This window comes from Oryzias latipes, chromosome 14 (genome assembly GCF_053564925.1).
Source record: "Oryzias latipes strain Hd-rR chromosome 14, Olatipes_Hd-rR_3.1".
Classification (NCBI taxonomy): Eukaryota; Metazoa; Chordata; class Actinopteri; order Beloniformes; family Adrianichthyidae; genus Oryzias; species Oryzias latipes.
This window is the reverse complement of record NC_136250.1, coordinates 16,688,268-16,711,856: the sequence shown is the minus strand read 5'-3', so window position 1 is coordinate 16,711,856 and position 23,589 is coordinate 16,688,268. Positions and strand designations below refer to the sequence as shown.

General features: G+C 37.5%; 3 protein-coding genes across 5 annotated transcripts; 1 reads left to right on the top strand and 2 right to left on the bottom strand.

Moving 5' to 3' along the window:
* The first annotated feature begins 2,811 nt into the window (after positions 1-2,811).
* Positions 2,812-13,136, top strand: LOC101174767 (mannose-P-dolichol utilization defect 1 protein). 3 transcript variants are annotated; one of them, XM_078931328.1, is made up of 8 exons: positions 2,812-3,244; positions 7,305-7,410; positions 8,911-8,976; positions 9,340-9,472; positions 10,455-10,540; positions 11,739-11,854; positions 11,945-12,055; positions 12,144-13,136. In XM_078931328.1, the coding sequence occupies exons 2-8, from the start codon at positions 7,383-7,385 to the stop codon at positions 12,279-12,281; spliced, it is 678 nt and encodes a 225-aa protein (XP_078787454.1). In that variant the 5' UTR covers positions 2,812-3,244; positions 7,305-7,382; the 3' UTR covers positions 12,282-13,136. The 3 variants fall into 3 exon arrangements, with proteins under 3 accessions (XP_078787454.1, XP_078787455.1, XP_078787456.1); XM_078931329.1 differs by having other exon boundaries at positions 2,812-3,303; XM_078931330.1 differs by lacking the exon at positions 2,812-3,244 and adding an exon at positions 6,149-6,267.
* On the bottom strand, positions 4,289-6,236 carry LOC101165247 (transmembrane 4 L6 family member 1). Its single transcript, XM_004076516.5, has 4 exons — positions 6,060-6,236; positions 5,743-5,808; positions 5,072-5,208; positions 4,289-4,993 (listed from the first exon to the last, which is right to left on the bottom strand). The coding sequence occupies exons 1-4, from the start codon at positions 6,234-6,236 to the stop codon at positions 4,798-4,800; spliced, it is 576 nt and encodes a 191-aa protein (XP_004076564.1). The 3' UTR covers positions 4,289-4,797.
* Positions 13,137-16,286: 3,150 nt separating the features above from the next.
* On the bottom strand, positions 16,287-23,006 carry slc25a35 (solute carrier family 25 member 35). Its single transcript, XM_011483579.4, has 5 exons — positions 22,458-23,006; positions 22,321-22,386; positions 22,093-22,245; positions 21,151-21,285; positions 16,287-19,759 (listed from the first exon to the last, which is right to left on the bottom strand). Exons 1-5 carry the CDS (start codon positions 22,827-22,829, stop codon positions 19,589-19,591), a joined length of 897 nt encoding a protein of 298 aa, XP_011481881.1. The 5' UTR covers positions 22,830-23,006; the 3' UTR covers positions 16,287-19,588.
* Positions 23,007-23,589: the final 583 nt, after the last annotated feature.

The window sequence follows — 23,589 nt, the reverse complement described above, 5'->3', positions numbered from 1 at the left end:
CCAGTAATGTTAGGCGCTTGGGGGTGTGACTTCAGATAACATAGACAAACACAACCTGGGATAGGCTCCAGATTTTTATGTGACTCAACCCTCTGTGTCATAGAGACACAGTGTTTGCTTTTGTCCATCAGAAAAGAAGATCCGCTTTAGTTTATGTATAAACTAAGGATGCTTTCAGGTCATCTGAGTCAGGCTATTATTAAATCTTGTAATTTAATGTAATTTGTGATTCGCGACAAGATTATAATCTTCGCACAGTTGAGCAGAGCAAATTGCTGCTGAACTTTGGACACTTGGCAGCAGAACAAAAACAATGTGCCATTGACTCTAGTGAAACTAAATGTCCGGGGGCGTTAAACCCTGCAGAAAGTTCATTACAGTGTTGCACTAATGTAAGAAGCTTAGAAAGGTTTAAAGGTGAGAATGTTTGAGAATGTCCTACCTCTGGAAATATGCGGAGGGAGTAGTGGTAGGGCTTGGCTGCATTATTCACTGTGATAAGAGTTGTAAATGTAAAAAGGAAATTGACTTTTCTTCTTCCCTAGTAACCAAAATGTTCTGTTGTGTTAATTTGATTGCTGTAAAGTCCTTTGAAACTAACAAAGAGAGAAGAAATTAAGTGTAATTATGTCCATCAGAAAAGAAGATTAGAAATGTAGAATTAATATATATTTATATACATGTATATATATATATATATATATATATATATATATATATATATATATATATATATATATATATATATATATATATATATATATATATATATACATATATATATACACACTGTGTGTGTGCGTGCTTGCGTACAAGCGCGGTCAGTCGCCGTTTTGGAGTTGAGGAAAAAGTAATAAAGGAAGTTCCTCTTAAAGAACTGAGACTGGTTGTTTTGTTTGACCGCCCTGGAGGAAGGTCAGCCTCACCGTCTTATTTGTGTTCTGCTTCCAGCGGGTCGTCTTTAGCTTAAGATGTCTGCGCACGTAAAGGCAGCAGGGGGGGGGGGTTAGGTGATCAGAGTGACTTGCTGCCTGCTGGCTGTGCATTTGGGATGAAATGCATAACTGATGCTACCAATGTTTTTAGTGGCTAGTGGGGTGGCCACCGGGGTGGCCAGGTGTCGGCCAGGGGTGGCGCCACTGTCTGGGTGGAGTTTGTGTGTTCTCATGCATGTGTGGGTTTTCTCTGGGCACTCCGGTTTCCTTCCAAGGTCCAAAAATATGCTTCATAGGTTAATTAATATCTGCATGTGAGGGTGTGTTCCGCCTTCGCCCAACAGTAGCTGGATTGGCTCCAGCAGCCCTGTGGCCAAAAAGGATTTGAGCGGGTTCTGAAGATGGACGGATGGAAGTTGTCGTGAAGTTCCATTGTGGTGAAACATTTTAAAAAAGACAGAGATTTTAAGTTCAGATGCTCAACTTCAAGACAACTGCTGAAACTGCAACTGAACTTCTATTCATGAACGTTTTATGAGACTTCTCAGTTTCAATGGAGGCCCATTTCAATGAAATATATTTTTTTTCTTTGTTATTAAAACGTTCTTGTAAAAATTTTTCCATGATGGAGGACATATATAAAGAAATTTAAGCGTAAAATTGCATTTCAAGCTCCCTCCTCCACTCCATTCTGATGCATCCACTTGTAGACGAATAGATCCACTTACGTCTTTGTTCTCCTCATCCGAGCTGAGATCTTGCTCAAAGCTGTACAGCTGGACAGCTCCGATATTGTTCGCTATTTTTGTTGCACCGCTAATGTTAGGTTGGGGTTGTGAGGGGCTGTAAGCTAGTAGGAAAGAGTGTTAACAGATGGATGATGGGAAATGGGGGCAGGCTTACACAGTGCCAACAGTCCCACCCACAACTCAGAGACAAATAAATTTCTCATGAATTCCTGCCGCTCTGCAGAAATTATGTCACAGAAACTGCATCATCATAATTAAAAGAACACTGGGAACACTTGGACTTTAACGGAGGGACTTTAAACACATTTTTAACAGATTTTAACCAATGTCTCCTTTTTTCTTTCATTATTTTCAGTAACGCCCATATATTTTCTGTTAGTGTGAACTCAAAGCTTTTTGCTAATTTAAAAGCATGTTTAGAAGTTTGTTCAGGTGACCTTAGAAAATTTGACTAAACATTTTACCAAAACCTTAAGAAATTGAGCCGTTTCTCACCAAGAGAAACCTTTGCTCCCATTGTGTTTAAACTTATTAGATTATTAATATTTAGAAAGTTGATAACTTTTTAAGACCCACATTTTTTTGCCTTGGATGATTATCTGATATCTCCATGACATCCCTTATGTTTCAAAGTGTCCTTTAAAACACAGTGAAAAAGTTTGCATCCAGCATCAATCTGTTTATTAAAAGCTTTTGATTTTAAAACATCTATAGTCTTGTAGTTTTGGGACTTGATTAAATGTATCTTGACAAAACAATTCTTGATCAGATCATATTTAACAAGTACAAAGTTTGTTTTAGAATGAAAAGTTTTTAGGAAACCAGTTTTTCAATGAATGGGAGCAACTATAATTCATCTAAAACAATTCTTATGATTTAATAATTTAAATAATAAAAATGACTAATTTAAATTTAAAGTTAATTAAAAAAACATTTTGACAGATTTATTTCACACAAACAAATTAAGTCCATGGAGATGAGAAGGCCTGCTGGAAAAGGAAATCAGCATTTCAATGATGGTCAACTTTTCTCTAAAACAGAGGTGTCCAAACTTTCTGGAACCATTCGGCCTGCATTCTTTGAACCCCTACAATAACATAAAATGCAAATGAACAGTTTCACTATAATTCTATTGCAATGGGATCCTTTTTCTTTACAAAGCGTTTTGTTTTTCTTCTGCTTACATATTCCTTGACACCCCCTTCCCCCCATCAGACAATGAGGTGCCTGTTTTTGCCCATGAAAGAATGCAGTTTTCCTGATGTTCTCGTCACCACATCATCCTTTTCTGCCCCAATCAATGCCCCCCCAAACTCCATAAACTGAGCAACAGCCACCACTAACTGAAAGAACCTCTTCTGTATTATTCCACAGATTTTGAACAATGCTAGCATCCTGAGTCTTCCCAGCAATCATTTCCAGTTTTTTTTTTTTTTTATCCTGCTGCATCCCAAAATGAATGAGGCAACCACTTCGTTCTCCTCCTCACTGCTGATGGCACCAGGCAGAGGTCATAGGTGACCCCACTTGAAATTCCCAATCATCTCCATCGTTTTGGAGGTGATTAACTGCAGGTGGTTCAGATGACTCCAGGTGTTTAAGTACTTCACACTGAACCGGTACTTTATCTAATTTCTGCTTATGACAAAATTCAAAGCAGTGAAGACTGCTGTTAAACGTGTGAAAGGAGAGGGGCCAGTATTGTTCCTTGTAGGGCCTCCATGCTGCTGATCACTGTCCCAGACATTATCAAACCCAGCTTTGCAAATGTGTGATCTACCAGTGAAATAATCTGTAATCCCACACTTGCATAGTTACTGATTTGGTGCAGAAGTTTGGTATTGTGTTAAAGGAAAAGCTTTTAAAAAAGATGTAAACTTTGCCACGCCCTGCACCGAGGTTTGAGACAGGACAGCATCTTCCATTCCCATGTCATTTCTATTGACAAACTGGAGAGGATCCTGGACTGCCGCACTGCAAAAAAAGGCCCCTTAGAAAAAAGTCAAAATTCTTACACCATTGGCAGATTTCCTTTAAATAAGCAAAGGAATCTGCCAATGGGGTAAGAAAATGGTCTTGCCAAGAAGTCTTATTTTGAGGAAAAACATTTTAGTCAGAAAGAGGTGTTTTCTTATCCTGACATTAGTTGGCTAATGAAATAATTTCTTGATAAGATTGTTTTTCTTGCAGAACAGGAAATAAGACTTTTTTTCTTGAACAAGGGTCTTTCTTCCTTCTTAAGATTCTGTTTTTGGAGTGCAGCAGCTGAGAGAGGAAAACTTTATTATCTTTGACATATATTTTTAACTTTGTTTGTCTTTGCATGTCTCTGTGTCTACTTTTAATTAAATGATCAGCCAACCTATAAATAAAACTCATTAATTATTACATTTTTTAAAAGCTGTAGCACGGCTCCACATTTTTACTTCCAAGCAGCTTTCTGCTAATGTGTTTGGATACAATGCTTTGAAATGCTTCTTTTGCAATCCTACCTTTTGTTTTGGTAACCAAATTATGCAGAGTGTAAATAATCATTGCATTTCTCTTTCAAGGCGACAGTCTTCTCCATGATTGTGTGGATTGGATTGATTCAAAAACTTGCAATTGTATTATTCCTTATTATTTTATTTCAAGAAGTCAGGCAACCAGCATCAACATATCTACTACCACTACCAATAATAATGGTGTAGTAGTATTTTTAACCTCTGACACAAAGTTTTGTTTTACATTCACCTCTTTAAGTGAATGTAAATGGAATCAAAACTTTCAGTACAGACTGGTTTGTTTACATTGTGCTTTTCATGATTTATTATCAATCGTTTTGTACATTGCAGATATAAGCTTGTTTTCTGTTTGTAAAAGCAAAGATGCGCAAATTGCAGAAGGAAAAAAAAGACAATGTAGGCATAAAATTAAATGTATTTAAACAAAAGAAAGAGGCACTTCAAGTGTGATACTTGATGATCTTTCCATCTCCTGATCAGATTAAAAACCAGCTGATGCTTTGCATTTTAGCATATTTTAAGGTATAATAACTGTGGGAAACCATAGACATACACCAGAAATCAATACCTATTACTGTTTCATATCTCAGGTGTTCATCCTCATGGGTTTTATGCAATCATTTGGTCTTTGGCCGTTCCACAGATGCAACCAACGATGCCGTTGATGATCTGGCTGACACAAAGCAGTGCCTGTAGGAAGCTGGCCAGGATCAATGTGATGAAGAGGCCTATGTTGAACTGCACCACATTCTTCGGCTCAGCGCAGTCAGCCCACTTAGACTTCTGGGTCATGTAGTTTGCGTTGCTGAGTTGACAAAAATATTTTAATTGCTAAAAGTTTCATGCAGTAAGCAGATTTTTACAGTTGAATTTAACATTTTACCTGCTTTTAAACATGGTTACCCACGCCCCAGTCCCATCTTTACACAGGGGGCCATTGGACAAGCCAAGGATGGCCACAGCAAAACTGTACACAGCTCCAGCCACGCCCACTGCTGCAAACGCAATCGAAAAGAACATCTGCCACAAACAAATGACAGCCAAAGGTCAAAAACGTCTATTGCAGGAAAACCTGACCCACTTTTTAACCACTGAAGGTGCTATCTTTATGGAAGCAAACCTTTTTATGATCTTCATCCCAATGGAAGCAAAACAGACAACTTTATTTTTGTTGCAGATTTAGAGAAATTTTCAGCAGAATTATTAAAACATTAGAACGTTTAGCAAATGCACCATTGACTCGAGTGCTGTACCCATTACTTTTAACAACCTACAACATGAAAAAGATCACATTAGTGTAAATGATCGAAAATATGTCTAGTCACTCTTAACTTATTGCAATAAGTGTTTTTTTTTTTTTTAAACAGAAGCAATGGTGCTGTGCGGTTTGGTCCTCTATCTGCCAAAAGCATCTAAATGTTGAGTAATGATGATGCAGCAGGGATGTGGATCATATTTCTCCTTTTTTAGGTTCTGCATTCAGTTTATTGAAAACTTTTCCTTAAATTTCATTACCTTTTGTGAAAAACATGAATTCACATGGAACTGACTCACCCCTAAGCGATTTGAACAGCAGCCCCCATCTCCAGTCAGTTGGATGTAAAGAGCTGGAATCAGCGCCTGTGTGAGAACGCACACATAACAAGAATGAGAATAAGTATTTTTGCAATTGAAGCCTTTTATATAAAAATGTTAGAGGAAATCTAAGATAGAGGAAAACTGAAAGTGCAAAAACACTTGGAGCAATTCTGTTTTCCAAAAAACAGGATTCCTCTCTAACACCCCCATGCCAAATCAAAGAAAACGTTTTTTTCTTTAACAAACTACGCAGAGAATGTAAGTCAGTGTGCCAATAAAACACAAAAACTCACCAAGACACCCCCTCCGATGAAGCCCCCCATGTAGTACACCTGCTCAGTGATGTGACTTTCTTTAGCGTACTTCACACTCCAGCCAGGAAAGAACAGCATGGTGTTGCAGGTCACAGACAGGAGCACGAGTACATACATACAGCCAGCAACGAAGAGGGAGCATTTTCTGGTGCACATGGTCAGAAGAAAGCAGTAAAGCTCCTCTTTGGTGAGTCTTAGTTTGGAGAGTTCTCCTCTGCAGTGAGTGGAACTATTTGATCACAAAATGTGCTAGCAACTCAGTATTGTTACTGACAGTGAGAAGGAAGAGGAGGTCCAAATAATCTGTCATTGATGAACATTTGCATGCATTGCCACATGTACATATAGGGTTTTGTTTATTGTTCATGAGAGTTTGTCCTTTTTGTGCAACTTTTAGTCACAAAAAATGGATAGATAATCATAAATGAAGAAGCTCTGATAATCCAAATGTTTATCTTGTAACTAAAATAATCCTCTTGAAGAAGATTAAAGGTTGTATTCACTCAGCAATGCTTCACATAAACAACCTTTGAAACCTTGAGCTAAAAGGAGATAAAAGCCCATCTTGAAACTGTTTACATTTTTACTGAATCTAAGGCATTTATTTTTAAATCCTCCATTATTGCACTAAAATGAATCTTTTGAGATTTTAAATCTCACTTAACCCTAGTGCTATCCTAGGCACTTTAACGTTGGGAGTTGGGTCATCTAGACCCACTAGACAGTGCGCTGAACCTTTTTTCTTCAATGATTTGTGATCTTCACTGGTGTCCATGGATTACATGAAATCTTTCCACCTTTATCCACCTTTGTCATGGTAGGAATAAGACGTCAATGTAAGGGTGGGGTCATCTAAGATAGCACAAGTGTTAAAGAAGTGTCCTGGACAAACACCTGAGAAACTGAAACTAATGTAAGCTGTCCTTGTAAAAGTTGTAAAAAAAGAAATTTCAAAATTGTTAAAAATCTAAGCAAGTGCTACAGTCAGCTAGTGGGTCCATTAACAAGTCTAATACTGAACATGTAATGTACAAAAAATACATTTTTATGTTCTGCTGCTGATTTTTTATGTTTTCCCACTGACAAAGAATTAATCATAGCTTGAATATATTTTATTTTGAAATTAGAGAATAATAATAATTTGAAATAAAAGAAACTTTTGGAAATGACTGATCGGTGTTTTGAAGATTATAGTTAGAATTTTTTCTCTGTCTTGATCATCAGGAATCTGGTTCTGAGGTGTTGAGTAACGAGTGGGGGGTAAAGAGTGTGGTTCACTGAAGCAATCAATCAGATTCTATCATGATCAAGGCCAAGAACCTGTTCAAAGGTAAGATAACACAGGCTGAGAAGGAACCCCCAGAACCTTTGCTTGGATCTGTCAAAGTGGAGTTTGCATGGTCTCCTCTGACATTTCTCTGGGGACTCCGGCTTCTTCGGCCTAACACATGCTTCATTGGTGTCTTTAAATTGCCCACGATTTGCTAGTGAGTTTGTGTTAGTGTTTGGCCCTGCAACAGATTGGCATCTTAATTCAAAAACGTTCATAGTGTCTGCATGTATTAGATGATTCTTCAGGTTACTTTGTATCAGATACAGTTGTGTTTCACGTATCTGACACGTTTTGGTGGAAGCACTTCCGCCATTAGATTGGCATCTTGTTCAGAGCCATAATGGCTGAGGGTTAAATCTTAGTTCAAAAGGTTACAACAGCATGTCAGAACAAGCCTGTAGACCTACACATACAGACAGAATGGACTCCAAGATCATCTACAAAAAGCCTGATTGGAAGGTGACAACAATTAGTATCATTGTGTGCTAATGGAAGAAAAAAAACAAGAAAATCAATCTCCCTCAGTCTGGGGTGCATGTATTATTTCACTTTATTGAATTTCAATGATTACAAGACCAATGAGGAATCAGCAAATGTATCAAACACTGAGTTCTGTAAACTGAAGGTTCAAGGAGCCAAATAGTCAAATCAAAACGTTCCAGAACAAGAAACATCCAAACTTTGATTGCTAAAATGGGCTTTGTGGCTAAGGACTAATTTATTATTACTGGTACACTCATCCAAATGTCAATAATAAATAATAATAATATAAAAAAAGCATTTACTGTACAGGCTTTTCTTATTTTTCATAGCTTTAGACTTGTCAAACACTGTCAAATTTTCCTCAACTGAAAATATTTTACAAGTTTATTTTTAAAAACGTCAAGAATCCTTAACAAGACTATCAATATTCTTAAGATCAAAACTGTTTAAAATCCATAATGACATTTTATAAGCAAGAAAAGGGATTAAAAAAAAGCTGTCAGAGATTAAAGGTCAATAAATGTTTGCCTTGTTGTTTTCTGTTTGGAAATTAAAAATGTGTCATCTACCTGATCACAGAACTTTATACTTGCATGATAAAAACAGATTCTGAATCAATAAAAACTAGGTTTTAACCTTTCAAAACTTAGAACGTAGACTGTATGTGAGAGTATCCAGTCAATTACTTAAATCAAGTTTTTATCCAACCCAGTCATTGGACTTTGACTCTGTGAGTGAATTTAAACCCACCCCTCTGTGGATGACTCCCGGAGAACATATGAGTCCCTCCCCCAGTTTACTGAGGATCATTCCGAGCTACACTGGAGCCAAGATGGCCATGTCTCTTGTCAGAAACTTACTCGTTGGAAACCTGATGCCAGAGAAATGCTACGAGCAGATTTTTCTCACAGGCAACGTGCACGGTGAGGTAGAGGAATGTTTGGACAAATGTTTCCATTCTCCCTGCATGTGTAAAGAGTTTTTTTTTTCTTCTGCTGCTCTCTTGTGTTGCAGTTCCGTGCTTGAAGTTTGTGCTGAACAGAATCGCTGGATTCTGGATCATATTGGACACGTTTTTGGGTGAGACTAATATAAAACCAGTAAACAGTTGCTGCTCACTGTCCTTTTACAGTAAACACTTAATTTCTTCATCAGAAATGATCTATTTAGCGTAGCAGTTTCTGTGCTCAGAAAAAGTGTGAGAAAAGCCCAACAGCCTCAGGCCTGTGACAATAATCTGTATCTACTTGTCATCTGCATGCAGAAACACATTATCATCTGCAGAAAAGTGCAAAGTCATTTGCTTTAGAGTTCCACTTAATCTGATCAGTCCTCCTGCTACAAAAGAACTTCATTTGCACGGCGGGAATCATTTAAGGTGGATACAAATCTGCATGGAGTCTAAGTGTGTCCCTGTAACCCCCACCCCTGCTGTGGATGCAGCTCAGACTCCCCAGCTGCTGAAGATCCTGTGGAGGGGAAGTGCGGAAGGCCTGAGCGTGGCGTCCTTCCTGCTGCAGCTTTATGCTCTCTCGTGCCCTGTTGTCTACGCTGTGGCCCACAACTTCCCATTTTTGTAAGTTATTAAAGCCAGGCAAACATGAACTTCAACTTTATGCTTTTCCTTTTTTTTGCAAATACACGATAGTTGTTACTCAATTATTACGAAAATGTATTGAAATAAAACTGACAACTTTTGTAATGTCACCTGCACGGCATGTTTTCCCCTGTTGCTCTTTCTCCCTTCAGAAGGAACACATAGTCTGTCTTTTGAGATGCTGTTTACCCAGAAAAGCAGAATCACATTGTTCAGTCCATCGGATCTGCTGAACCTCATCAGCCTGAGTTTTCTGTCCACTGTTCCAATTCAATAAATGAACTGTTCCAGTTCATTTATGCTTCAAAACATGACTTTAAATATTTAAAGCTAAAAAGAAACAGTATAATAAATAAATAATAAATGAACTGTTCCAATAAATGAACTGTTCCAGTTCATTTATGCTTCAAAACATGACTTTAAATATTTAAAGCTAAAAAGAAACAGTAGCTTTAAGGGGCCTTTCACAATTTGATTTTTCATCTGATCTGATTAAGATTTTTTTTTTTCCTTTGTGAAATAGACTTCGTTCTTTTTTGTGACACACACTTACCTGGCTTCAAGGTCCATAACCCTGTGGTATCCTAGGCACTTTAACATTGGGAGTTGGGTCATCTAGACCCACTATACAGTGCGCTGAACCTTTTTTCTTCAATGATTTGTGATCTTCACTGGTGTCCATGGATTACATGAAATCTTTCCACCTTTATCCACCTTTGTCATGGTAGGAATAAGACGTCAAAGTAAGGGTGGGGTCATCTAAGATAGCACAAGGGTTAAGGGAAATTTTAATTTAAGTTTTAATTTCTCTTCATTGTCAATATTTTGTTGCATTTCCTTGTTTTGTTCACCGTCAGCTTCTTTCCCTTGCTTTGATGACCTGCTTTGTTTTCCTTTTTTTAGTGCATTTGGTTATTAAAGGTTACGGATGATTTTACATCATTCTGTGTCTTCTCTGCAGTGCTTGGGCGGAAAGGCTCTTCACTCTGTCTCAGACAGCAGCCATCCTCTTCCTCATCATGCATCATCAGGGTAAAACCCTCAAAGGTCAACAACTTTATATTTTGCTGAAATGCATCTCTATTTTTTTATCTTTATAGAAATCAGAAGTTTCTTTTTTTCACGTGAAACTGCAATTTTTTTTATGTTAATATTTTTGTGGCAAACACCATAAATTTGTGTCTTTATGGAAATAGATTAGAAGCAGGAAAGTGAATTTTATTCTCTGATAAAACAAATATTGATTATTTGTCCTATAAAAGTAAACTTTTAAGAACTATTTTAAACACTTCAAATAAATCACATTTAGTTTTAATGGATTCTATGAATGCATAGAAAAAAGTTGGATTTCTTTGAAAATTCTTTCAAATTAAAAAGTTTGCTTTCATTTTGCACAGCAGAACTGATAAAAGTTCAAACTTTGAGTGGCAATTGAAGACACGTTTAATCGGGATGTATTTTTGTGTGCGTGCTTAATATGCATATTATCAGCAGAAACACCGTTCACACATCGCTTCTGTTTGACTTGTGGTGACTGTTTTGCAGTAGCTTCACCTTTTATTGTTTTGTGTTAAGTATTTAACAACAACCTAACTGCTGCCTAATGTTTTTTTTTTTTTTTGGTTTTCAGATAATTCTATAATTAAAGTGAAGCATATTTAAAGCTATTTTTAATGATAACTGAATTGATTTGGGTACAGTCTTCAAAAACAGAAAGCGTTAAAATTTATTTTAGAATCACAAGAAACCTGTGTACTAACTGTAATTTTAGCAATAACGTTTTATAAAATTGAACCTAAATTCAGTTTTATTTTTTACTTTTTTAGTTGAGCAATTTAAAAAGTACACAAAAAGTTAAAATAAGGATTTGTTTAAATCTAATCTTATGAATAATTTTTTCTTTTTTAAACAGTATTTATTTGAAAGTAAATTAAATTCTGTTCAGTTGTTCAAACGTTTGAACTTTAAATGATTAAAAATAGAGGAAAAAAGATTTTAAAAGTAAAAACGTGGTTATTTGAGACCACAACAGTATAAAATAGATCAGTCAAATGAACAAAGAAAGTTAAGTAAAAACCATGTACCGTACTAGATTTGAACCCATTTTTGTCTAATGGACTGTTAAGCATACATTTTTGGTTTTAACTTAAAATAAACTAAGAACAATTTAAGACAAATGTAAAAACTTTTATTTCTTTGATAATGACTCAACTATCTTTTATAATTCCTGTTTTGTGCTCATCAGGTCTGCTGCTGCTCCTGGTTTTTGGTGGTGTGATGCTCCTCCTGGCTCGCTGTGCAGCTACTGCAGTTGTCTCATTGATGCAAGCTTCCAATCTAGCAGCTGTTAATGCAAGCAAGGTAAGAGCTTGATGTGCTGTTGTGTGATACATGTGTTTTTTGTGATTATTTATTATTATAGAGTGAAACCTTCACTAATATTGTTTCCAGGTTTTCCAGACTATAACCAACCACCAAAATGGCCACACGGGTCAGCTGTCCACACTGTCTGTGTTTCTGACGTGGACTGGGTCTCTGGGACTCATTGTTGTTTCTTTGCAGGTGTGCAATAGGAAATTGCTCTCACACATATTTTTGGATCCATGATCCCTCCCTGTGCTCTTTACTTATTAAGATCTTCCCGTTGCAGGAGTCGGGCAGCTCTTTTACCAGCCTGTTGCACATACTGTCCTCAGGCCTGAGCTTTGTCCTGCTGCTCCAGGTCTGCTGCTCAAAGAGCAGCACTGCTGCTGCTGCTGCTGCGAAGAAAAACAAGAAGACAGATTAAAAGAGAGAAGGCTGTACAAAAAATGTTTACAATGTTTTATAGGTAATATGGGTCAATGCTGCTTTAAAGTACCGTAAATTGTATTTCTGTGAAAACTACATGCTAGGTTTTAACTATTAATGTTGGATGTTTTTGTATAATATATAAATAAGTCCTTTGACTCCCCCTGTCGACAAGACTCCTGCCTTACTCATGTTTCTTATGCAAAAGCAAGTGACAGACACAATGATCAATTTATGTATGTATAATGTATGTGTGCATTCCCCTAATTTCTTTTACTTTTTTTTATATTTTCCAATCGATTCATGACTAAATCCCCTTGCTAGGTTTGAGATAGAGAGAGAAAGAGAGAGAAAGCAAGAAAGAGAGAGACTCTTTCAAAAAAAAATAGAATATCATAGAGAAATTCAAGCCAGACTGGTACTTTTTTGTTTATTTTAACATACATTCGGATTCCAGTTCATAAAAGCCATGAAAAGAAAAAATATTGGCAAACAACAGAATGGTACTTTACCGCCACCACCTGGTCTGGAGCGTGGGTCGAGGGCTTTATTACAACAACAGTAGACATATCCCACTCTATGCAACCTGTATTCTCCCCATCAGGCGTGTCCTCCATAAAAACTAAAACAAATACACAAAACAGTCCCTATTTCCTGAAATTTCATAAATATTCCACAGAATCTTCAGCTCTTAAACCTTTTTTCTGAGTGTGGCTCTTTGTCTTGCGTAATACTGATATTTCAATACAACATGCTATACAGTTTCAACATCCTGACAATAATTATATTTACCATTTACATGCTTACTGACTGTATGAAGCTGGTAATTAATACTTGTGTGTCCAAATCGTAATCTGGAGAGGACCACCTCCTCCCTCCTATTCCTTTCCTAACCTTCCATCTTCCCAGCTGTTCTCTTCACCTTGTAAAACCACCTTCCTGTCTTCTCCCTCTCTCATCTCTCTTGCCAGGTGGCTATGAATTTTCTCCTTACTAAATTTGCAATCTCAGCCCTACTAAAATCTACATTTAAATCTGAATTATCTGTTAATTTAGCCTGCACACAAAACATGCATGTTTTTAAACTGAGTTTCACCAATTAATCGTCTGGTAAACTCAAAACACCTGCACAGGTTCCCCAGATGACATTAAATTGGTTCAGTTTAGTTCCACTTCTCTCTGTTCAGTGCAATATGGTGAAGACTTCAGACTTGACAACTAGCCAGAAGATCCTCATTGATGGTCTTTTGGCTGAGGAAATATTTTAAATGACATTTATATATTTAAATGCTTCTAAAACAACATCACATTCGAGGGAAAGATAGCATTGTTATGTTTTCCTGAGCCTTTCCTGATGTCTTATCTCTACCCAATACTGCATTATGATTTCATTCATATCTTCAGTGCATTTCGCTTTGAGTGTCTTTTCATTCTGGTAATACAAATTAAACGTTAAAATAATTACATCATTTCACAGCATGACGCGTTTCCTAGACAACTATTTTTTTTACAACTACAGCTTTTACTCATCGGCTACTTTATCAGGTACACCTAGTACCGTGTTGGACCCCCTTTTGCCTTCAGAACTGCCTAAATCCTTAGTGGCATAGATTCATCAAGGTACTAGAAACATTCCTCAGAGAGTGTGGTCCATGTTAGCGTGACAGCATCACACAGTTGCTGCAGATTTGTTGGCTGCACATCCATGGTGGCAATGTCCGGTTCCACCACATCCCAAAGGTCCTCGATTGGGTTGATATCTGTTGACTGTTGAAGTTATTTGAGGACAGTGAACTCATTGTCATTTTGAAGAAAGCAGTCTGTGATTATTCCAACTTTATGACATGGTGTGTTTTCCTGCTGGAAGTAGCCATCAGAATATGGGTAGCCTGTGGTCATAAAGGGATGGATATGGTCAGCAACAATACTTAGGTGGGCTGTGGTGTTGGAAACATGTTCAATTTGTACTCAGGGGCCCAAAGTGTGCCAAGATATATCTGTCACACCATTACACCACAACCACCAGCCTGAACAGTTGATACAAGGCAAAAAGGATCCATGCTTTCACATTTTTTATGCCAGATTCTCACCCTAGGAACTGAATGTCAGCAGAAATGGAGACTTATCAGACCAGACAATGTTTTTCTAACCTACTATTGTCCAGTTTTGGTGAGTCTGTGTGAATTGTAGCCTCAGTTTCCTTTTCTTAGCTGACAAGAGTAGCACCAGGAGTGGTATTCTGCTGCTGTAGCCCAAATGCCTCAAGGTTGGACGTGTTGTGCAGTCAGAGTTCTCCATCAGCTGCTTTGGAATTTCACCAATTGACTAACATCAGTGTAAGAAGATTTCCTCAGTTCTTGTAAATCTGAGGAAGGGAATCCACAACCAGTAACATATATAGATCGAAGGGTCGGCGATTCGATCCCCGCTCCGCCCTGTCAACTGTCATTGTGTCCTTGGGCAAGACACTTCACCCTCTCTGCCTCCAGTGTGGCTCCATTGGTGTGTGAATGCGTATGAATGTCGCAGTGATGGTCAGAGGGACCATAGGCATGAACTGGCAGCCACGCCTCTACAATCACCAAGGGGTGAATGAATAATGGACACATTGTAAGCATCTGGAAAAGCGCAGATAAATCTAATCCATTATTATTAATTTTTTTAATTATTATTATTGTATTGTATATAAAACTGAAAAAGCCTGGTGTAGGTTTATGTCAATGAAAATTACAGTCATGACGGAAAAAACCAGGCAAAAAAGAAAACACTTCCTTCAATACAATGTTCCCTTTATTTGTTCTCTAGTCATGTTTCACATGACTTTTGAGCTTTCATTTCAATTCCCCAAAACCCATCCAAGCAACATTCAGTTTTTTTTCTCAGACATTTTTACAAGGAACAGAATTCACATTAGCTTAGCAATTTTTCAACCAAAGTTCCTTTTTAACAGTAGCTGAGAGTCTCAAATCCTCAGACCAGCTTCTCCGGCACCAACATCCATGACACGATTGGAGTCACTTCATTTGCCTTTTTTCCCCCATTCTGATGCTCAGTTTGAACTGAAGCAGGTCATCTTAACTATGTAAGGCATTGAGCTGCTGCAATGTGATTGGCTAAGAAATTTGAGTTGGACAGGTGTGCCTAACAAAGTGGCCTGTGAGTGTACGTGTAGCTTTGTTTAGGTTGTGATTTTTCTTTTAAGTATTTAGGGTTTATAGGCTTTTCCCATTTCAAATTGACTAAAGAACAACATTTTGTCAGACAGTTTTTAGCTGGAAAAACATATGTGTTATAACTCATTTATACCTATATTTGATTTTTTTTTTTTTTACCAAGAACACTGCCATTATTCTGATCTAAAGGTAGTAAATCTACAGATTCATATTGTAACTGCTGGAGGTATGCTTTTGGTGTAAAAGCTTTTCATTAAAGTTCCTCTGCTGAGCTTCAACCCCAAACACAAAAAGTTACACTTCAGACCTCTACAGGGCCTGTTCATGAACATGGATGTATTTGGTCAGCTCTGTTGATCTGCGCAGTTAATGTTCCCCCTGAATACTCAGCATTGACGTGGCATGTTGTTGTTTGACCCCCGTCATCTTCAAACAACCCAGTTTTTCATCAGCTGACGCACAATTTATTTCTTAACACATAATGAATGTGACCTTTGCAAACCACTTTAAATGTAAGTTAATCATGTGGGCAAAGAGAATGATCAAAAACACTTGAGCCTCCTTGAAGTCACACAAGCAGTGATGGTGCAGCTCTGTGAAGTAAATCAGTACTTTCTGTTCTCCATCAGCTGCAGTAGAATTTCACCAATTAACTAACATCAGTGGGAGAAGATTTCCTCAGTTCTTGTAAATTCTGAGGAAGTGAATCCACAACTGGCAATATTAATTATTTAATATTTATCAATATATAACTGAACAAGCCTGGTGTGGGTTCATGTCACTGAAAATTACAGCCATGTTGGAAAAAAACGAGGCAAAAAAGACCCCACTTCTTTGAGTACAATCTTCACTTTATTTGTTCTCAAGTCTTGTTTCACGTGACTTTTGAGCTTTCATCTAAATTCTCCGAAACCCATCAAAGTAACATTCAGTTTATTTTCTCATTTTACAAGAAAAAAAATTCAAATCAGCTTAGCAATTCCTCAACCAAAGTTCTTTTTTAACAGTAGCCGAGAGTCCCTGTCTAATGATTACCCTATGTGTCACGACAAGACGCTTGTCCATCTTCCTTCAATACAAATACATTTCACACGTTCTGCTTGAATTTGAACTTTTCTGAGGTAAAGTTTGGCGTGCGTACAGTAACTTTTCAAATCGTTTAGGCACTTTTAGCTGAAGACAAATAAAAAATCAACAAGAAAGCATAAAAACTGTATTACGCATTTCACATGACAAATTTGAAGAACAAAAAAAAAACAAAAAAAATTCAACTGAATATTTTTGTTTCAATCATCATCACTTTTATGTTTCATACTGGTGTTTCAGTACCAGTATGTTAGACAATCTGTCATGGTGTCATAAAATACAGCTACAACAACATCCTTCTTGTTGTAATTTGGCCTTACTAGGTACAGAAACAGCTCGACAGCGAGGCGGAAAACCAACTCTAAAGGAATATAGTTTTACAAAAAGAAAAAAAAAAAGACCAGAATTTGGGTTTTGGAAAGTTTAATCCAGAATTGTTTCTTCCAGAAAAAGTACTTTTTAATTTCTGAAAGTAAATTTGAAGGCTAAGACGATGATGTTGAAAATCTTTGTTAACGCCCAAGTTCCTTAACTGCACAAAGATGCAGGACTCAAAGTATTAGGCCTAAACATTTAACTTATTCAAAAATTAATTCAAAATAAAATGTCCTCCAAAATATAGACTGCATCATCATAAATGGGTAAAATATTTTAAATAATTTGATGAATATATCAGATGGACTGTAACTTTTAAGTGATAACTGGTGCTAGTAAGTTCAAAAACCGTTCAGTTCACAAAACCTAAAAAAATTAATTTAATTGAACCATGGGTTGGGGTTAGGGTTAGGGTTAGGGTTAGGGTTAACCCCTAACCCTTACCATTAAATAGAACCCGCCAAAAGTAAATTGTTAAGGTGTGTCATAAGTGATGTGACAAACAAGTTCATCACACCACTTTATTTACATTGAAGATGTTTTTTGCTTGACAAAATATTACAATTTGTCATCATTTTGTAACAGAATGATGCTCATCTAGAGATAAAAATCTTAAATGTGGGTTATAAATTACCTGACATGGTTTATTAAGGCGTGAGTTAGTTAGAGTTTAACAAGATCTAAAAACACATTTAAAAAAAATGTTTAACTAGATCTTTAGGGGGATCACAACCCTCTTCTAAGTCAGTGCTGAAGATCTGAGTCATTAAATGTGGAAGTGAAAGTATGATAAAACTAAAGGGAGTATATCAACTGTTTTGCTGCAGGCAATATCTTTATTATGTCAATACTAAGAGGATATTTGAAATTACTGCCAACAACATGAACCCATTTCAAACGCTAGCATTTAAATTTACATTATACCATTACTGTCTACATTTTTCCATACGAATGCGCAAATGACCTAATATGAGACATAGCATGATGTCTTTGATCTGAGTTTAGTTATGATAAAAGTGGTCTAAAGTTAAAACGTTTATTTTTAAATATAGTTTGTTTATTCTGAAGGATTATTCAAACTCCTAAGGTCAGGAAATCATGACATGTTTAAGGCAAACACAGCCTATAGCAGGTTTGGTAATGTCTGTATTCACCCGATGAAATTCCTAAGTGTGCTGAACTGCTACAAAAACAGAAATCTAGCTGGAAGTTTAAAAAAAAAAAATCGGTTTATGTTACCAAACAGAGGGAGTTATTTTTTAAAGCAAACTCTTTATAAAGCTTTTTATTCTTTAGCTACCAGATTCTTTTACATTTTGTATCTCCTATTTTTCTCCTGAAAAATAGATAAGTGAGTGCATAATGTTTTCCGTCTATTTTCCTTTCATGAACTTTTTGCGCCACATAGGCCTAAATTTACAGAGGCCCAACCGGTACCTCTATACCTTTAATGCACCCAGAGAGGGACCTATAGGCTGGGACTCCAAGTCCATAATCCTTAACCTCTCTACCCTTTTCACACCTACCGCACCACGGCTTAATTTGCTGGAAAGGGGGCTTACTTTTATTCCTCAACCCAACCGGTTTGGGGAACTTCAGAGGGACCTTCATCTTTACCATAGAACAGTGTTTTTCAACCAGTGTGCTGTGGGAGATGGTCAGGTTTGCCGTGGGAAATTGCCCTCATTAATCATTAACACATAGAAAAAACTACTGTATGACAGTACTTTTTTTTTTAATACTATCATTATTATTTATTTTTAATCATTTTTAATAATTGTCCAATACAAAAGTCACTGCTTAGAAATAGCATTTAATTCAAATGTAATGAATTTTACTTTTTATGACCCAACATCTTTATTAGTGGAAAAAGAGAGAACAAGTTATTAAATTAAATATGCTATTACATCTTGTTTGACAGTGACTGGATAAACAACATGATTAGTTTATATGTTCATTCACCGTGTTAAGCAAAGACTGCTTAGAGCTCTATTTTTCTTCAAAGCCATCTTCTCTAATTAAAAAAATTGTGCAGGTTTTTTGTGTTTTGTGTAACTTTTTTATTTTTTGACCTATTTTACCTAATGTCTTTATTTGAAATAGTTCAAATAAAGTCCCTTCTTGAATATGTGCAGTTGCTGTGTTACTGGTTAACGTACTGCTAAGGTAAAGCGTCTGCGAGTGTCTTTTTTTCTCCGGCTAAGCATCAAGTCACGTCTGACATGAACCTGTCAGACGGCTGTGCCTGCACAGCTGAAACAGCAGTTGTTGTTTTTGCAAGCTGGTGCAAACAATAAATGCTTTGGGAGGTACAAAGTGCAGGTTTTTTAAATGTTTCGGAATGGCATAATTCAAGAGCTAAGTATCATAAAATGATGCAACGGTTGATGTAATGTCACAACTACATCACAAACTCGGAACGTTAAACTAAAGCCTTGATATCTGTAAAAGGGCTTATTTGTATACAGCTTTGCCCTTCAATTCTCCCATATTTTATTTTCAAATTTTCTTAATGGAGTGTAAAATGTTCTTTGTTCCTTTTTCACAAAAAGCAACCCTCCTCTTCTGGTTTTTCTTTTATTTTTTTCGATATTTCTTTCTCTTTTTAGAGGACTCATTTAATCTCAGTACTCAGAATTTAATGAGCTTTTCCACCTTTTCATCCTTGACGTTATCTGACCTTCCAATATAATTTGCGTAGCTCATCCCAGAAGAATAGAGACAGAATGGTGTGTGGACCAAGCCGGAAATAGGAGGCTCCGAGGCCTTTGTAAAGTCCTGCCAGGCCCTCTTTCTTCAGAGTCTTTGAAAAGCAGTCAGTGAATCCTTTATAGAGCTGCCCCTATAACACACAAGAAAAACAAACCAAAAAAAATTATTGAAAAAAAACTACCACAAGATTACCAATAGCTCAGCTATGACCTTTTACATAGGTAAAATAAATTAGTAAGGTTTTGAGTTGAAGGTTGTTGTAATAAGAAAACAATCAATTTCTTCATCGACTACATTTTTATGAATGGGTTTGTGAAACTCTGAATTCATCCAAAGACGCGTTTATTTTTCTTTCCCGCTTTTCTCAGAGGTTAAAGATAAGATCTGTCGGCTGGATGCGTTTACATTTTTTTTTTTTAAATGTTGAGTAATCCCATTTATCTGGGGCAAGGCGCTTTGACAATGCTCTTGTAGCATTTTTCTGATGATGGAGGATATTTATAAAGAAATGAGGCTTAAAATTGCATTTCTTAGTAATCCTTTTTTCATTTTTTTGTGAAACAGGAGCAGATGAAAAATATTCTGTTTAAAAAAGAAGGTATTTGTTACGTTAATTCTGGGCTGCCTGCTCCGTAACGAGGAGGGGAAGGGGGTGGTGTTGCCAATGGTCCCGCCCACAACTCAGAGGTGAACTTCTAACGAACTCCTGATGCTCTGCAGAAACTATGTCCTGTAGAATGGCACCGTTTTTTGTTTTTTATTTTGGGTAAAAACTATAATCATAATTAAAAGCCCACTGGGAATGCTTTTACAAAAGATCAAAGATGATTGGAGTGGGACTTTAATAACTTTATTGATATGCTATTATATTTTTACATCATTCACTTTTTGTTTTAGAGTTTACAACAACAATAAAAAGAAAAATCTTATGACCTGAACAGCTCTACAAATGTTTGTTCTCATTGCAATATACCAAAGTTTCCATGTGACAGAATTTTTGCAAAGATGAATTCCTCTGTAGGCCTATTTTACCTCATTGCATTCATGAACACAACTGCTTCAGGGTATGTAGTTTACAACTGTTAGTCTCAAAGCAAAGAAGTTTCAAAATTAATTTATTTTCAGTTTCAATTTCTGTATTTCAAAACACAAATGAAAATAAACTCAAGAGTTTAAAATAGACAGATAAAACAAGGCAGTGAGGTTAAAAAGGAGTGGGTTGAAGAGAAATCTTGTATGATCCCACCCCTTTTTACAACACTCGATGTTGCGTGTATTTCTATTTACAGTTTTGTTTTTCATAACAATTCACATAACTTTCTGCATAGCATCTATACAGAAGTGACATTTTTTGTTTTTATTGATAATATCTGGCCTGTTAATTAAAATCATGAACTAGAAGTTTTTGCTTGTTTTCATTCCTGCATTGGTTATGTCACTTCTAATGTAAAGCTGGCACTCTTCTCCTTGAGTCCTGAAACTATGAAAAAGTAGAGCCCAAGCACAACTTTACTAACTTACTTTGCCCAGGTGATCTACAGGCTGGTTGTAGAGCCGTGTGCTAACCACATCAAAAGGAGTCATAGCCAGAACCACCACCACACTGCTGATCATGCCGGCACTCAGGGCCACCAACCAGCTGTCTTCAGGAAACACCTGGGAAAGAAAGGAACTCCTACGTTTGACTCCAGCCTCATCAGTGTAACGCAGGGGGAGCTAAGACACGTGACAGGTGTGACATCATCATTCAGGGACCGCCATCTGTGCACATGGTTCTAATTTTAACTGCATCATCATGTACAGTGAAACAGAGGATTACTTCTATTTTTAGAATGTGAAGCTTTGTGAAGCCGTCCATTGGATGGGTCAAATGCATACATTAATTTGATTTGTTAAATACTTCAAGCTGCCATAAGATTTATTTTTGCACATTTAAGGTGACCATTTATTGCAATTTTTCCCCTGATGTGCCTATTGCACAGCTTGATATAGCGATATAACGATAAATTTGCGATTCATTGTGCAGGTCAAATTCCAGGCCATGTTATGTCTAGCATTTGTGGGCATCCCTGGTTTAGTTGTCCACCCTTTGAAGTTCACACGTTTGCAAGAGAGTAAATACTTTTTTGGGTTAGGTTTGTTCCCGAATCAAATGCACTGAGGCACTAGTTGTGTAAGCTGCATATTTTCAGGCAGGGGCCAGTGAAAGGTGTAGAATTACCATTCCAGTATTGCAGTACAATACTGTTAACCTTTGTCAGGCTAACAGGAACTGTTTTCTAAATCTGTGCACATACACTGACTCAGTAAAAATTATCTTCCTGGATGATGATGATGACTCAAGATGACTACAACATCAGTCTCCTAATGTAAACAGAGTGATGTCAGACCCCCCCACACAGTCCTGTTTATACATAATTAATGTAGTACATAAACCGTTAACCATTCTGTTAAGGGACGAACCTGTAGATCCATGACCAGCTCCTTGGAGGAGGAAAAGGTGGAGAGCTGAGCTGCTGAGCCTATGCTGACTCTGGGAACAGCAGCACTAGAGCCCCTCCACAATCCCACAATGCCATGCTGCCTATAGATGACACTCAGAGCGTGCATCATCCCCTGTAAAGAAGACCAAGGATGAGTGAGGATCAGCTGATGTCTCCCGTTAGTACTGAAGCCTCTCAGAAATGTCACCTGGTGCTGATACTGGTGACCAACAGCGATGGAGGAGGTGGACTGACTCTGCAGATGAGTCTTCACCTGTGATTGGAGGCAGTTTGTTCACCTGACAGACGTCACAACTTGAGAAAGTGTTGATCAAACCCACTAACCAGGTATATAGGGCTGCCCATGACAGCCCCCACCACTCCAGCCACAGCCCCCGCCAGCGTGGTCTTCACCCCGCTCACCCTGCCGTTGGTGTGGATGTGACCCGATGACTCGATGATGGCGTAGGAGCCGAGCCGGACTCCATTCATAAAAAACTGATAATAAAGCGCAGGGACCAGTCCCTTCTGGAGGCCGAGCAGCCCGTCCACTTTCCCGATGGTGTAAAAAGCGTGGAACACATTGCGGTAGTGCACACTGTAGGAGCCCCGACTCTTCAGCTCTCCTTGCAGTTGCATCCGAGTTTTGACGACCTCCAGCGGGTTGGTGAAGAGGCAGGCTCCGCACGCCGCCACCCCGCTCAGAACGAAGTCCATCGCGACTCGTCCAGTTCAGCGGATCTAAGCTGGCAGACAGGCCGGGCAGGTCATCGTCACTTAGGGCTGTAGTTAGGCAGAGTTTCTCCTGCCGCGATCACGGCACATACTGTTCACTGCCACACCGGTACATAATTGGCTACTTCAGGGCTGCTTCCGAATGTCGTAACTCTCAACCACGACGGAGCGGAGGTTTATCTGCCGGAAACCGTAGAATGACTCATAAAGTGCACAGTCACAGATATTATCCACGTATTTATTCATTTTTACTTTGAAAATATTTTAAATAAAGACATGCAGATATGTTCTTTGTTTTTATAGATGGCTAAACTCAAGGAAACACGAGATAATCCATGGTATTTGGATTAAAATCTTTTAATAAAATAGCAAAGAGGTGTTTATACTGGTCTGTTTATACTTGGCCGTCTGGTAAATTGAATTTCAAAATCTATTTGTTTGAAACCAAAAATTCCGTGTACCCCTAAACACATCATCTGTCAGAATGGAAACAGGGCAGACGTTCTGACGTAGTCCTGATGCGTGTTCTGGCAGCCAATAGGATGACTAAGCTCTTTATGAAACAAATATCAAAATCTTTTGGTTAATTTAACAGAATCAGAAACAGAATCATTATTGGTCTGAAATCTACCAAAAGTAACACTGACTCGTAAGGACCTGCACTAATATACCTAAATGGACACTAACTTCAATCAATAAACCAATAAATCTTTAAATGTTCTAATTTACAATGAATTCCTCA